This window comes from Sinocyclocheilus rhinocerous, unplaced genomic scaffold, assembly GCF_001515625.1.
Source record: "Sinocyclocheilus rhinocerous isolate Xijiao unplaced genomic scaffold, SAMN03320098_v1.1 scaffold75, whole genome shotgun sequence".
NCBI lineage: Eukaryota > Metazoa > Chordata > Actinopteri > Cypriniformes > Cyprinidae > Sinocyclocheilus > Sinocyclocheilus rhinocerous.
In genome coordinates this window covers 1,396,329-1,411,247 of record NW_015632455.1, presented here as the reverse complement: position 1 = coordinate 1,411,247, position 14,919 = coordinate 1,396,329, and the positions used below count along the sequence as shown (strand labels likewise).

The 14,919-nt window shown below is 36.2% G+C and overlaps 1 protein-coding gene across 1 annotated transcript in view; it reads right to left on the bottom strand.

The window, feature by feature from the left end:
- Nucleotides 1-944: 944 nt before the first annotated feature.
- Nucleotides 945-14,919, bottom strand: part of LOC107742325 (ceramide synthase 2-like) — a 17,897-nt gene continuing 3,922 nt past the window's right edge. Inside the window, exons 2-10 of the mRNA XM_016555245.1 lie at nt 12,618-12,798; nt 12,047-12,224; nt 10,929-11,021; nt 9,716-9,766; nt 9,071-9,163; nt 8,679-8,807; nt 7,024-7,130; nt 6,737-6,890; nt 945-2,571 (exon numbers count right to left, since the gene is read on the bottom strand). Of these exons, the coding sequence (XP_016410731.1) occupies nt 2,437-2,571; nt 6,737-6,890; nt 7,024-7,130; nt 8,679-8,807; nt 9,071-9,163; nt 9,716-9,766; nt 10,929-11,021; nt 12,047-12,224; nt 12,618-12,790 (1,113 nt within the window). The 5' untranslated portion in view covers nt 12,791-12,798 and the 3' untranslated portion in view covers nt 945-2,436. The remainder of the gene's footprint in view (nt 2,572-6,736; nt 6,891-7,023; nt 7,131-8,678; nt 8,808-9,070; nt 9,164-9,715; nt 9,767-10,928; nt 11,022-12,046; nt 12,225-12,617; nt 12,799-14,919) is intronic.

Genomic DNA, 14,919 nt, shown 5'->3' with positions numbered 1-14,919 from the left:
ACTCACTGCCATGTTGCTTAAAACTTATAAATGAGGTTTAATGAGGTTTAGAACAGAAGTGGAAAGATTTAAACAACTGCTTTTTGAGCTTGAACGCCATTATCAATACCCAGTATCACTGTATAGAAAAAAAACAACTTGAATATTATCTTCCACAAAAGCAAATATCACATGTGATCGAAAATAAAACATCTAAAATATTGTAATATGTCAATAATATCTATTTGAGCAATTTCTGGGTTTTCAACCTGGGGTTCTGTAGAAACATGTAAAACAGAAGAAGAAAAATGACATTCCTAGCTATTTAGATTAACATTAAATAAAGATCTGGGGCTGGTTGCATAAACTGTTTAGACTAGTCTTAAAAAGTTAGTCATCTAATTTTTTTCTTCAAGACTGGTCATAACTTTTTTAATTCAATTATGAAAAGGTAGATTGGTCTTATTTGTGACCCTGGACCACAAAACCAGTCTTAAGTGTCAATCTTTTGAAATTGAGATTTATACATCATCTGAAAGCTGAATAAATAAGCTTTCCATTGATGTATGGTTTGTTAGGATAGGACAATATTTGGCCGAGATACAACTATTTGAAAATCTGGAATCTGAGGGTGCAAAAAAAAATCTAAATATTGAGAAAATCACCTTTAAAGTTGTCCAAATGAAGTTCTTAGCAATACATATTACTAATCAAAACTTAAGTTTTTATATATTTACGGTAGGAAATTTACAAAATGTATTCATGGAACATGATCTTTAATTAATATCCTAATGATTTTTGGCATAAAAGAAAAATCGATAATTTTGACCCATACAATGTATTTTTGGCTATTGCTACAAATATCCCCGTGCAACTTAAGACTGGTTTTGTGCTCCAGGGTCACATTTGTATTGGAAAAGTAAGACTGATTACTAGTTGGTCAAACTAGTTCTGAAGACACAGTCTTAACATGGTGGCTAAGTTTATGCAACTGGCCCCTAAAGAGCATTATAAAACTGGCATACTGAAATATTGGATCAAAATCTTTATTACAATAAAATTAGAATTAAACATTTAAAAAATATATCCTTCAATAATTCCTTTACACTTTCAGTGGATAAAACAGTAAATGCACTGCACAAATTCTCAAAACCATCTCTGCTGATCTCTGGGTCTGTGCATAACCCCCGACAAGCAAAAAAATGGCTTGTCATAAAATTTTATTTGCAAAGGCCTGACTTTCATTCATTCATTCATCATTCTCTCATACACATTTCATTTCATACTAATTAAATAGCCTAAAACACTCACCAAATCAGTCGCTCACAGATGTGAATATTCAACCAGCTATTTTAAGTTCATAAAATGTCAACAAGACATATTAAAAAATCTCAAATTTAACATCATTCTTGAGATATACTTAGGTAGTTTTAAGTCACATCCATACTGTAATATCCTATAAAACCGTGTCTACACTGGACGCGAGCAATGTATCAAAACCATTCTATTTCAGCTTCTGTCATAATGGAGCAACAGCTGAAAAAGGCTTGTGCACCATTCAGAGCTGAATTTAGAATGCATTTTAAAACGAACAATTCTTGAATTTGAATTGAGGCCAAGATAGATAGATAGATAGATAGATAGATAGATTAACACTGACTACTGACTGGAAGTCCTTCATTTTCAATGACAGCTGGTGATTTGAAATAACATTCTTTGAGTGCAGATGCCAAGTGAGCATAGAAATGCATACTAGAAACCAGCAGTACAGAGACTCAGTGACCTCCAGCCATCAAAAGTTTCTGAAAATGGCCTGCATTGACAAAAAACTTGTATTGCAGTGTGAACTCTTTCAAGAAACAAAGTTGGACGTATTCATTGTAGAGACGGCGTAAAAATAAAAGAAAACGATGCCTGCAAGAGGTTAAAGTGATACAAAAGTAGATGTTCTGCTTCAAAATCACTTGCAGGAAACATAAACTTGAAATCTCATCTTATTAGTTCTCACAAGAGGCTGAGCTGGACAGCAGAGGTTGATATAAAACTCAACAGCATGGCAGATGAAGCCTCGATGGGCGATGCCAGACGGTGAGAGCAGCCAGTGTGACGTGATCTTTGAGCTTCAAAAACAATGAGGAGTCTATTAAAACTTACGAGGAGTTTCTTTTTCTTTGCGCCATGTTCTTTCATAATTACCCATGTGATCTTGTGCCATAATGAAAAAAAGTTTTAGTTGAAAGGGGGGGAAAGGTTTTGAAGCAGCCAAGACACACAGCAAGTCGTCTCCAGTGAAGCCAAGTGAAAAAAATTGGGTTTTTTCAGCATTATTAAAAGATGCAATTTGTTTTGACAGGTTTCTGGCATATTCTCTGCGTGACAATAAATCAGATGTATGTTTTTGGCTCCTCGCATCCCTGAGGGCAATTCAAAGTCCTTCACAGTTTGAGAGAAAAGGTGTCAGTGATGATTAGCCCCGCCTCCTGCTCCACAGCCATTGGTCACTTTCACATGTCCGTCATTGTCCTCGGTCACACTGGTTTCCCCATCCTCTTCCTCGTCTTCTTCATTGTCGCTTCTCTCGTCTTTGGTTAACTGTCAAAAAAAGTATATTAGGGAGGAGAGTTCAAAATTAATTTAGTCAACACAATAGCTAAAACAGACTCTTTTATTTTTAAAACAAATCTGCGATTAAAAAAAATTGTGTTTACCCATGCAAAACATCACTTTAGAGAGAAAAGAAAAAAAAAAGATTTGTCAATTTTATTTGTAAAAGCCTGAGTTCCTTCACCTCAATTTATTCTTTAGTCATTCTCTCATACGCGTATCTATAGAAAACTTTACCTCAATTCAGACTCAAAATTGTGAGATATAAACTCAACAAAACTTTTTTTCTTTTTTTGTTGTTGTTTTTGTTTTATTTTATCCCCTACTACAGAATAAAACATTTTAAAAGTAATAGCAACTTATCTCACAATTCCACATTTTTTTTCTCGCAATAGCTGGTTAATATCTCATGATTCTGACTTTTCTATAATATAAACGTGAAATTCTTTGTAAGAAAAAAAAACTGCGAGAAAAAAGTTGGAATTGTGAGATAAAAAGTCACGATTACCTTTTTTCCAAAGAGGATACCAGCTTCCTTACATAAAAGCTAAATAAATAGCCTAAAACATGCACCAAATTAGTCGCTTAGAGTTAAAAAAAATAATAATCATTTATATTCAGCACAACAGCTAAAACTGAATTCAAGAAAGAGAATTTGAGTGGTGTTTATCCATGCAAAACTATACCAGGTTGTTTCTGTGTGGTTGCTAAATGGTTGAGTGTTTTTTTTTTGCATGCCAAAGTTTAATATAAGTTTGTTTAAATCACTAACCCAAAGTATGATCCATATATAAGCAGCAGGTTTACTGGTCCTTAGCTTAGCAAACATTTAAAAATCAAACAATAAGCACGCCGATCTTTGAACTTCCTGTACTTCGGAAAGCCAAAATCAAAACCCCAGCATCTGAAATCTGAAAATAGAAACATTTTTGAAACATAAACCTAACGAGCCATTTGTAGAAACCAGATGCAGATACACAATCCATCATCCATAGCAAATGAATCTGAACAGTCTGATGTGCACTAAATCACGACTAATTAGGTCCCTTTGTGCAACAGGCTGCAGGTACGTGGAGCAGAGAAGCGATTGAATCTGGCATCCCTCATCCGCTGTGCATTTGCGAGAGATCATGTACGCTGCCAGTGCAATCACTCTCAAATTATGACTCACCTTTTTCAATAGACCGAGCAGGAGTGAAAACAATAGAGCACTAACTACAGGCTGGCAGGGCTTATTTTAATCAGAACGCCAGTGTAACTGGAAATAACAGAACAACGGCACAGACCTGGATAACTCAGTCACTGTTACGAGCTTGTGTCATCGTTTCAGTTCAGAGTATAATTCATGCAGGATGGCTTTGTCTATAACTTCTATTATATGCATCTTTGTTTTAGTGTGTTTTGCATGAATCAAGGCATGTGTTTCCTACAGGAGTCTGCTGTTGCAACAGGGAGCTCTGACCTAAACAATAATAACATTATTTGTCCAAACATATTATTCACATACTGAAAACATTAATACTTTTTATTCAACAAGTATGCTTTAAATTGATCAAAAGTGACAGTACACAGATATTTATAATGTCAAAAAAGAATCAGATTTCATATAAATGCTGTTTTTGAACTTTCTATTCATCAAAGAATCCTAAAATATCCTAAAAATATTAAGCAAAACTTCATTGATACTAATAAGAAATGTTTCTTGAGCAGCAAGTCAGCATATTAGTATGATTTCTGAAGGATCATGTGACACTGAAGACTGGAGTAATGATGCTGAAAATTCAGCTTTTCCATCTCAGGAATAATTACATTTTAAAATGCATTCGAATACAAAACAGTTATTTTAGATTGTAATAATATTTCACTATTTTTACTGTATTTCTGATCAATACTGTATTGGTGAGCAGACTTATTTCAAAAACACTGACACCAAACATTTTAACTGTATATATTTATACTATATATATATAAATGTATATATTTTGAAAAATATTTCAACTGAGCTTAAAATAACAATTTTTAATCAAAATAAATATATTTGATATATTTTCACAATGATGCGCTTGAATATTAAGTGACTTTATTTTATTTTTTTTTTAAGTGACGTGACATGTGGCCAAGTATGGTGACCCATACTTGGAATTAGTGCTCTGCATTTAACCCATCCAAAGTGCACACACACAGCAGTGAACACACACACACACCGTGAACACACACCCGGAGCAGTGGGCAGCCATTTTTTTGCTGCAGAGCCCGGGGAGCTGTTGGGGGTTCGGTGCCTTGCTCAAGGGCACCTCAGTCGTGGTATTGAAGGTGAGAGAGAGCGCTGTACATTCACTCCCCCCACCTACAATCCCTGCCGGTACGAGACTCGAACCCGCAACCTTTGGGTTACGAGTCCGACTCTCTAACCATTAGGCCACGACTTCCCCGATTCCAGAATGCAGGAATTTCTTCCTCTGAGAAGAAAATGTGACTCATGAACTCATTTATTGTTTCAAATGGCCAATGTGGTCATCTAGCAGGAGGCAATACGAGTTTCCATATACAGTATCTCATATACAGATCTTACCTCTAGTGAGTAATCTTAAATAAGCACGTACACACTGCAAAATTTTAGGAGTGACACCAGCATTAAAATACAGTAAATCCCATAAATTATCATTCAGGAGTCCCTCCCACAATTGCTCTAAGGAAGAAACGCAAATGCCAACAGTCTAACTTGTTTGGTGTTGGTTATAGTTCACAAAAGTAATACAATTTACAATACATTGATTCAAAATAAATTATTTTTCAGGTGGGAATTTGGCTGTAGAATGTGGTTGTCACACATTACCAAAATGACAAACCAGTGATAACCATATTGACTGTAACTGCAGTGTTCATCTCTATTACACTGACCTGCATCATATTTGCTGAATGAAATCCAGTACTTGTTTCTCACAAATTTAAGGCCGCTGATTCCAAAGATAGCGCCTGTTTTACTCTAGCATGTTACAGTTTCTCACAAAATATGATGCATTTCGTAACATTTTTGCTTTAGACGGCCATTTGTAAGGTGAATAAGTCTTGTATTATGTTAATATCAGGACATATTAGGCCTTTTATGCAAATCAGTTTTTGTTCAAGATGCAGGGCACACACACCGTATAGCCTAATTACAAATGTGTTCATGTGCTGTACCAACCCACACTGGTATAACCAGCATTATGGGATGGTTAACTAGACCAGTAAAGCCAGTGTTGATGCAATAATACTCACAATAGGACATTTAAGGGTGACAATAACTGAAAACTGTGCCATAACTGAAACTCTGCCAGCTCACAAGACAGCGTAAACAAATAGACAATGCTTCTTTTAAACAGCTTTAGTCAGAAACTCATAAAATGAAATAGTTCAGTGCATCCAGAACTATCTGACTGCACAATGGCCAGAGTTTTATGACTTGTTAAAAGTCATACGGTGTCGGTTGTGTCTGTTGAGATGATTGATAACTAGCCCGAGGGTGGTAAGGTAACAGCATTAATGGTATTTGTTAGTAACATATGACCGACGGGCTGCAGAGATGCACTTCATTACGCTTATTTTTGAGTCATTCAGATCCACTATGCCTGTAACCATCTTATAAATGATTTTATAATGTATTCAGGGCTTTTCACACAATGCTTAACCCTGGGTTAATGTCTTTTTAACCTCGGGTAAAGCAGTGTTTCACACTTATAATTTTAAAAGGGGTTAGCGATGCTTTTAACCCTCATTTATGAAGATCTGCTCCAACAAAATGTGGTGCCAAAGGTATAAAATTATAGAGAATGTTACAGTGAGTCGTTTAGAAACAGACAACCAATCATAAACTGATTCACTGCTTTCCTCATTAAATATTCATGAGATCTGCACATTCACAGTTTAGTGTCAGTTTGTTTTTTGGCCTTCAGGTTTCAGACTTGAGAAGAGCAGATTGATCACAACATTTACACAGATGCACAGGCAAATACAAACACAAGTCGCATACAGTAGCCTATGTGTCCAATAAATTTGCAAAAAAATAAATCTCAAAATATGACTACCCAAAATTATTTGCTAACCCAGTGTAACGTGAGACCATTCAAACATGACAATTTGAAGTCCCAAATATAAAAGTAGAAGAACTTACACTTCCAAAAAGGAACATCTTCACCATGCGTAGAATCAGATACGCCCAGAATATGTGCAGCATCAACAGGATGACAAGCATGAAGTTAAAAAAGTAATATCCAAAGAACGGCGGGTAATAGTCGGGAGGATAAACCCACGTGCAGTGAATGATCCTGGAATAAAGATGCATGAGACAGAGACAGTTTTTAATATCAGTTGTAATAAACAAATAATGCATGCACGTTATGTAAAATACACCTGAGACTCTTTATCAGAGCTTGGAAATAATAGTCACACAATTCTCACCAAAATGGAAAGATTATGAGTCGCGTGACTATGAAGACAGCAGCAAATACCACAAAGATGCCGTTGCATGTGCTTTCCCATTTGGCGTAGTTGAAGATCTTAGCGGACTGTGGAGAAATAACACAAAAATAACAAATAGGTGCAATTCGTACAGGGTTTTTACAGTTAACTAAAACTATATAGTCTTTTATTATTTGAAATAAAATAAACTTTAAATAAAAAATTTAATTATATATATATATATTATTTCTGTATCTTAGCTCATTTCATTTAGTTTAACTTTATGTACTAAAATAACTAAAACTAAACCTGAAATAAAAAATAATATATACTATTGAAATAATATAAATATATAGACATATTTAAAACAAACAAAAACTAATAAAAAATAAATACTAAAACTTTAACAAAAATTCAAATGAAAACATAACATATAAAAATAAAAACTAATTCAAAAATAAAAACAAATTCAAAACATTAAAAAAACTATAGTTTCTAACTAGATAACACTGGTGTTAACCATATGAAACCAATAAGAACATCAGTTGTTCAGTTTGCAGTGTTTAATAGCGACTCAACATTTTTCAGACATTCATAAACACTACATTAAATGGGTTGACAAATGTATTCCCTACAGAAACAAGTTTTTTGAGTGACATATTGGAGGACTTTTTAAAGGTGCCATAGAATGGAAAACTGTATTTACCTTGGCATAGTTGAATATTAACAGTTCTGTACATGGAAATGACATACCGTGAGCCTCAAACACCATTGTTTCCTCCTTCTTATGTAAATCTCGTGCATGCAAAAGACTACTGAAAAACAAGCGAATCAGATCAACATTGAGCCGCACTGTGAAACAGCCAATCAGAGCAGAGCTCAACATTGAGCTGCACTGTGAAACAGCCAATCAGAGCAGAGCTCAACTTTATTATTCATGACCCTTCCAAATAAGGTAAAAACAGACCATTTCATTCTAGGGACAAATCCTAGGGTTGTAAATGGACATGTAAAACCGTTTCTGGAGATTTTTTGCCCTTACCTAAGCCACATACCTTCTATGTAGATATCAGAGAACAATTTAAAATATTGTATCAATGCATTCTATGGCACCTTTAAATAACCAGTAGCCTCATTCTCATCATTTCTCATTCTAGAGCATATGTTTATACTAAAGTTGTATTTTGCCTGAGTGCAAGGTGAGACATCACTGTTTTTGATTGTTTAAATCTTAACAAAAGGTTTTTTGTTTTTTTCAAACAAAAAAAAACATGTGTAATGTTTCCAGAACCCATTCCACCAAACAAATTTCCTGTCACTCTCTAATACAGGGGTACACTCTTAAAAATAAAGGTGCTTCACGATGCCATAGAAGAACCTTTTTGTCTAAATGGTTCCAGAAAGAACCTTTAACATCTGAAGAACCTTTCTGTTTCACAAAAGGTTCTTTGTGGCGAAAGAAGGTTCTTCAGATTATAAAAAGGTGAGAAAAAGATGGTTCTTTAAAGAACCTTTGACTGAATGTTTCTTTGTGGAACCAAAAATGGTTCTTCTATGGCATCGCTGTGAAGAACCTTTTAAGCACCTTTATTTTTAAGAGTGTAAATGGCTAAAAATACAATAAAGAATAAAATAAGATTTGGTGTATCATTAACCTCTAAAAGAATGTCAGAGGAATCGTGAATGAGCATGACCAGGGTCCCGACCCGGATGTAGTTCCCACACCAGGAGAAAGCCAAGAGCGTCAGCGTGGCCCAATGATGGATGATCTGCTCTTTAAAGTCCTGAAATAAATATATATGAGAAACATTCACGGAAAGTTTTCACAATCATTCTCAGTGACAGAGAAAAAGTAGATGAGATGAAAACAACAACAAATCAATCTGGCTTTAAATGACAGATTACAATAGCTTTCATTGTGTAAATAATGATCAGATGTTTATTTCAGGTCTTGTGATAAATGGTTAGGCTCAGACGAAACAGTTTGAAATATAATTTAAAAGATTTCATGTAGTTAAAAGATAGTGTGGTGTCACATGATACTCACCTTTCGTTTGACGTCGAAGGTTATTCTGAGCACTAGCGAAAAATAGAAGCTCATCTCCAAAATATAATACCAGTACTGAGAATCTAGCACGGACTGCAGGAGCAAAAACACAACAATACGCTCTCAGAAACATGCACCATAACAAGAGATGACCACCGCTACATTTTTATGACGGAAAAAGTAAAAGACTCTGATTGATCCGAGCTATAACTCAATGTGAATTTTATGTAATTCATTGTGCTTTGATGCAGCGGGAGTTTGAAGACGGCTCTTTTTTTTTTTTAAATGATTATTCTAGGAAACTCAATGTTTTGAGTGCCAATCTGAATGACATCACTGTTCTTTTGATTGCAACCTGGAACTCACATAACAAGTGTGAACGGATCCAAAAAAAACCTTCAGCTTGGCCAAAAAAGACATCTTTCTTCTAAATATGGCCATGTTTGATTTGGAACTAGCGTGAGCCTTATTATCTGCCTTATTTATTAGCCGTGCCGTAAATTTGAGTGTTGCGTGAACCCTTTATCGGGGCCGGGTCAAAGTGAACAATATCTCGCCTGCTCTTATTAGTGCAGGTGATATGAACAATAAAATATCCCTTGGAACAAATACAAGCAAATTAAAGATCTGAAGACTGGAACATACCTGTCTGGGATAGCCATTCCACACCTCCCTCAAATTATAAAACCAGGGTTTCTGTAATAAATAGACAAATCAATATTCAACTTTATGGAACACGGAACATTGGCTTTTTACTGACAGTTTTTGGAGCTGCAAGGTGGCTGTGTTCTAAAACCTAGTATGCTGCCTACTTAGGTGTCGTTTTAAGGCATCACAGGCACAATCCAAACACAAAGACTTCTAAAGCCAAACACTTGTGGAAATCCCATAATGCAGTGGTTCTCAATAAAAGGGCCTCTGCAGATTTTCAAGGGGGCCTCAAGATAACTTAAATAAATTAAAATAAGCTAAAACAACTAAAAAAAAAAGTATTTCTTATTTTAATTTGACCTCTCAACAGCTGTTTATCAACAACTGTGTTTTCTTTTCAAGGGTTCCTACGGTCTTTGAAAATGGATATGTGAGGAGACCTAATTTCAAACGTGTGAGTTTTATATTTATAAAAAAATCTAATATTTTTAAAATCCTTATCCTTAAATCACGTTGACTGGAAAAGTCATGTAAATTCATAGGTTAAAAAGAGTGGAGAACATTAAGCTCTTAAAACACTTTTGAACAAAATACAATTATGACATTTAATTATTTTAATTATTAGAATTAATATAGTTTTAGTTACTTTATTTTATTTTAATTTACAGAAGCAATGAGTGTCTTTAAATTAAAATAAATTTGAAAACTAGGTCTAGGGGGCCTTCAAATATTGTGGATAATGGAGTCAAAAAGACTGAGAACCACTGCCATAATAATGCATTGCAATAATCCAAATATAAATATGTTTAAAAATGATTTCAAATAATTCCAAGAGTACAATAAATACACACAATTTAGTTTAAATAAAAATGAATTTGTTTACCCAATATTTGTATAACTATGCATTGTCATTAGCTTAGCAGTATAACACAAATTCTATTAAAATCAATTGTTGCGTCCTTCCTGAGTGCTGTGCACGCACACTATTTGTACGATGCTGCCTGTGTAGTGTGTCCCAAATTGCTCTGCATTTCCCACAGTGCTCATCTGTCACAAATACATTCGATTTCTCAACACCACAGAGCTGATCACAGATCAGCTTCATTGGCCAAAAGCATGTCAATCATCAGAACAGGAAAACAGGCACAATTTTCACATATTTCTAACTTCAGATATGCAGAAGGATATGAGAAGAGGATAAACTCACATCATACAGGGCTATGATACCACCAATGAACGCCGCCAGATAAAACACCATTCGCCAGCTACAGAGACAATCCAACAGAGAGGAAAGCTCATGTGATCAGGGATTACATTCAAATCAAAACAACTAGTCAACACTAGTCTTGACAGCATAAGCAGACAGCAACAAATTAGCAACCACTTGGGTATCAGGCCTGGTATGACCGCTGCAGTGCGTTGTGGGTATTGCATGTGGAACAGTGTTTTATAGGAAACACTTATAATATGGTTTCAATATATTTAACAATACAACCTAAATCTTGCACATAGTTACATTTACTGTGTATGGTGGGTAAAAATAAAATAATAAAAAAATTGGAAACAAATCCTAAATATGTGATCTAGATGGAACTGAGTTCAATTAAAGTTTCCAAATAAATTTTGCAGAAAATCTTGTCTTAAAGTGCCGCTATTATATTATTTTTGAAAGTTACCTTTCATGCAGTGTGTAACACAGCTCTAGGTGAATGAAAGCATCCTGCAAAGTTTTAAATCTGAAAGTGCACCGTGTATAAAGTTATCGTCTCTCAAAAGAAAGAGTCGACTCTGAATCATTGAAACGTGTCGTTTTTAAGACGAATCCCAAGCCGTTTCATGTTGACGTCAACATGAAACATTAGCATATTGCCCGCCCACTTGATTAGCATATTGCCTGCCCACTTGTTGGTCTTTTCCGTTGGTCTGAATGAAAATGCAAATTCATTCTTTGCCACTAGGTGCCGCTTTTGGAGCGGTAAAAATAGCGGTTTCCCCGGTAACGACACAAAGCAGCACTGTGCTCACAAACGCTGCTTTATCAGGCATCACAGGCATGATGAAAATGAAAATGAGCCCAATCAGACCAATCACCGCAGATTAGCGTCACGCAAAGGAGGGGTTTGGAAAAATGAATCGTTGAACGAATCGTTTGGGAGCAAGTAAGGTAAAAATAAATGCATATTATAAGACAATGAAAGTGTTTTTTGACCTTGCATGCATGTCAACCTGTTGTTGGGGACTCCCAAAACCAAAATATGAACCTTTCATAACCCATAATAGGGGCTCTTTAATGTCTAAAACAGTGATTCTCTCCAGTGATCAAGCCAAAGGCGACTTTGAATCTGATGTGGATCTGTGATATCGTTGAGTGAGAGTAGATTTTACCTGTCCTGGATGTTTTGATTTTGTAATGAAATAATGTTCAAGAACAGCATTGTGCTCCACTTTGTATCCGGTTTTCTCTGTAACGCCAAGCGAAGCTGCGAGCGGTATCGCTATCAACCTAAAAAGACAGACATTAGTAGATTTAGATTGTTAACATTTTTGATTATATGCAATTCTTAACATTAAGTTCCAAGTATAAATCATCCCTGAAGCATTTTTACATCCTTCATGTGAATCCAAATTATATTTCATATATCAGTTTTGTGGTGAAACTAACTAAAAAGTACTCCAGTAATGTTTTATTTAAAACTTCATAAATACATCAAAAGGGTAGTTTTACTTTAAATATGCTTTGTAGCTTGAAAAGTTCTCCAACACTGATCATATTTGTTGCGAAAAATATCATTAACAAATTCTCACGCTGCGGCTGGCCTCTGAAATCTGCCCTCAAATGATTGATCAAATTTCCATTTCCTGCAACATAGCCACAGAAATTCCTCAACTGACTCACCTTTCAAACACGTATCTGACTACAAGGAAGACTAAAGCATATGGCACAGTGACGTAGAGGTGGGATGCTCTGGCGTAGACGAGCCCTTCCTCGTCTTTGAGATCGGCCCACGTGAGGTTCCCCGGCAGCCACAGCCGGTCCCACCACAGCCACTCACTAATCGTCCCAATCATGACGTGATCTGGTGAACACAAGCACAGCCAGACAAGATTTTACATGTCATGCTTTAAACATATAGGTGTTTCATGTCAACACCCCCTAGAGCAACGATAAACATCTCAGATTATATTACTGCATTTATCAAGCAAGACACTGTTCCTAGTGATAGAAGAGTGTTTTTAACATCAAACCAAAATTGACATCATTTACTCTCTTAAAGGAATAGTTCAAATTTGCATTTACTCACTCTCAGGCCATCCAAAGTGTAGATGAGTTTATTTCTTCCTCAGAACAGATTTGGAGAAATGTAGCATCGCATCACTTGCTCAGCAATGGCACCCATTCACTGCACATTGCTGAGGAAGTGATGCAATGCTACATTTCTCCAAATCTGTTCCAACGAAGAAACAAACTCATCTACATCTTTGATGGACTGAGAGTGAGAAAATTTTGTACATTTTGATGCATCCGTTTGTCTTCTTAATCTTTTTTCCTCTTTATTGATAGTAGATAACCTACAAACCGTTATATACTAAACATTTCACTGTAGCATACATCATCAAACAGTATTAAAGTTTATAGGGAACTCATAAATATTTAATTGTAGTACCTTACAAAAAATATAGATTTTTCTAATAAAGAGAGATGGAGATGTAGGAAATTAAATAGGAGATATTCAAATATTTATTATGGATTTACAAAACAACTTCACTAACAAAATAAAGAGGGTAATAGTAGTATAATCATAAAATAATATTGTCATCTCATAATATGAAATAAAATATTTTCAGTGCAAAAGTATGATAAACATTTGTACACTAAATATAGAATTTGCAAGTCATTTAAATGCAGAATTAAATGAGTCAGTTAGATTTAGCCTCAGACATATAAGCATTCATGATAAAAATAAGGCTTACTCAGCGCTGTGGATTTATGCCAAAAACCAAAACAGATTCTCATTACTTTTTTATTAATGTTTTACAATATTCTCCTGCATCCATTTAAACCTTCAACAAACGTGCAACGAAAGCACAATTTCAATAATACCAAACAATAATAAGGTAAACAGTCAAATTACGTAAAGACTCTGTGTTAAAATGCTTGAGATTCTGTAGCTGTGGTATATAATCAGTTTTTGAGCCTTAACAAATGATTCACAAAATCTGTTGAGTGTTGATGACCAAACAGCTCTGCTGCTACTAAAAACAGTGTTTGATAGGGGCGATGCTGACCTGGGGCAAAACCACAAGCTTATGTACCTACACACACCTGAGACACCACCTGATCTGGGAATACAAGTAAAGCTGGTGTGAATCTACATGTTACAGTGTTGATTTCAGATCCATTTAGTAAATTACACATTAACAGCACTTCACACCCAAGTTAAATACCATCCAAATATTAGCTTTCATATACAAGGAAACAAACTCTCTATAGAGGGAAATATTAATGAGTTTACCACAAGTGAAAGTATGTCACAGACTGAATAATAACATAATCCTGGGTTCCCTTTCAGTCGGTCACTCCGAGTCACGTCGGTGACAGATGAATTGGGATATCGCTTCAATAGACCAATCCACTTGATGGTCACGATCGCTGCCTCACGTGTCTGGGCATTAAGCAAGCTGAGGTGGCCTTTGTGGATGAGTCATGTTCTCATTGCGGGAAGATGACCATTTCGGAGCTGCGAACCAGGCTCCGCTACCTGCGAGGGGGCGGAGTCCCGTTGCCGCTGCCGCGATCTGGGGCTTGTTCTGGCGGAAGGCAGATGAGAACCACTTCCAGCTTGAGGGTTACAGTGATGGCAAACCCCGCAGGGAACCAACCCTCTGGGGACCATCACTCCTCTTGCTCCTCCGATCCAGTGGAGCGACCCACGGAACGCACTGGGCCCTCTTTAAAGAGCGTACCAGCGGTATCCAGTGGACCTCCCCCCGACCAGATGTCAATCTCAGCATCGGAGGGAGAGCTGTCCGACGAGGATTCGGCCGCTCTGCCGCCCTCCGGGATGGTGGCAAAGCCTGAATCGGATCCGGAGATGACAGCTATGCTTTCCCGGGCCGCCGAAAGGGTCGGCCTCGAGTGGAAACCTCCACCGTGTCCCAAACCCTCAAGGCTGGATGATTGGTTTCTCGGGGTGGCT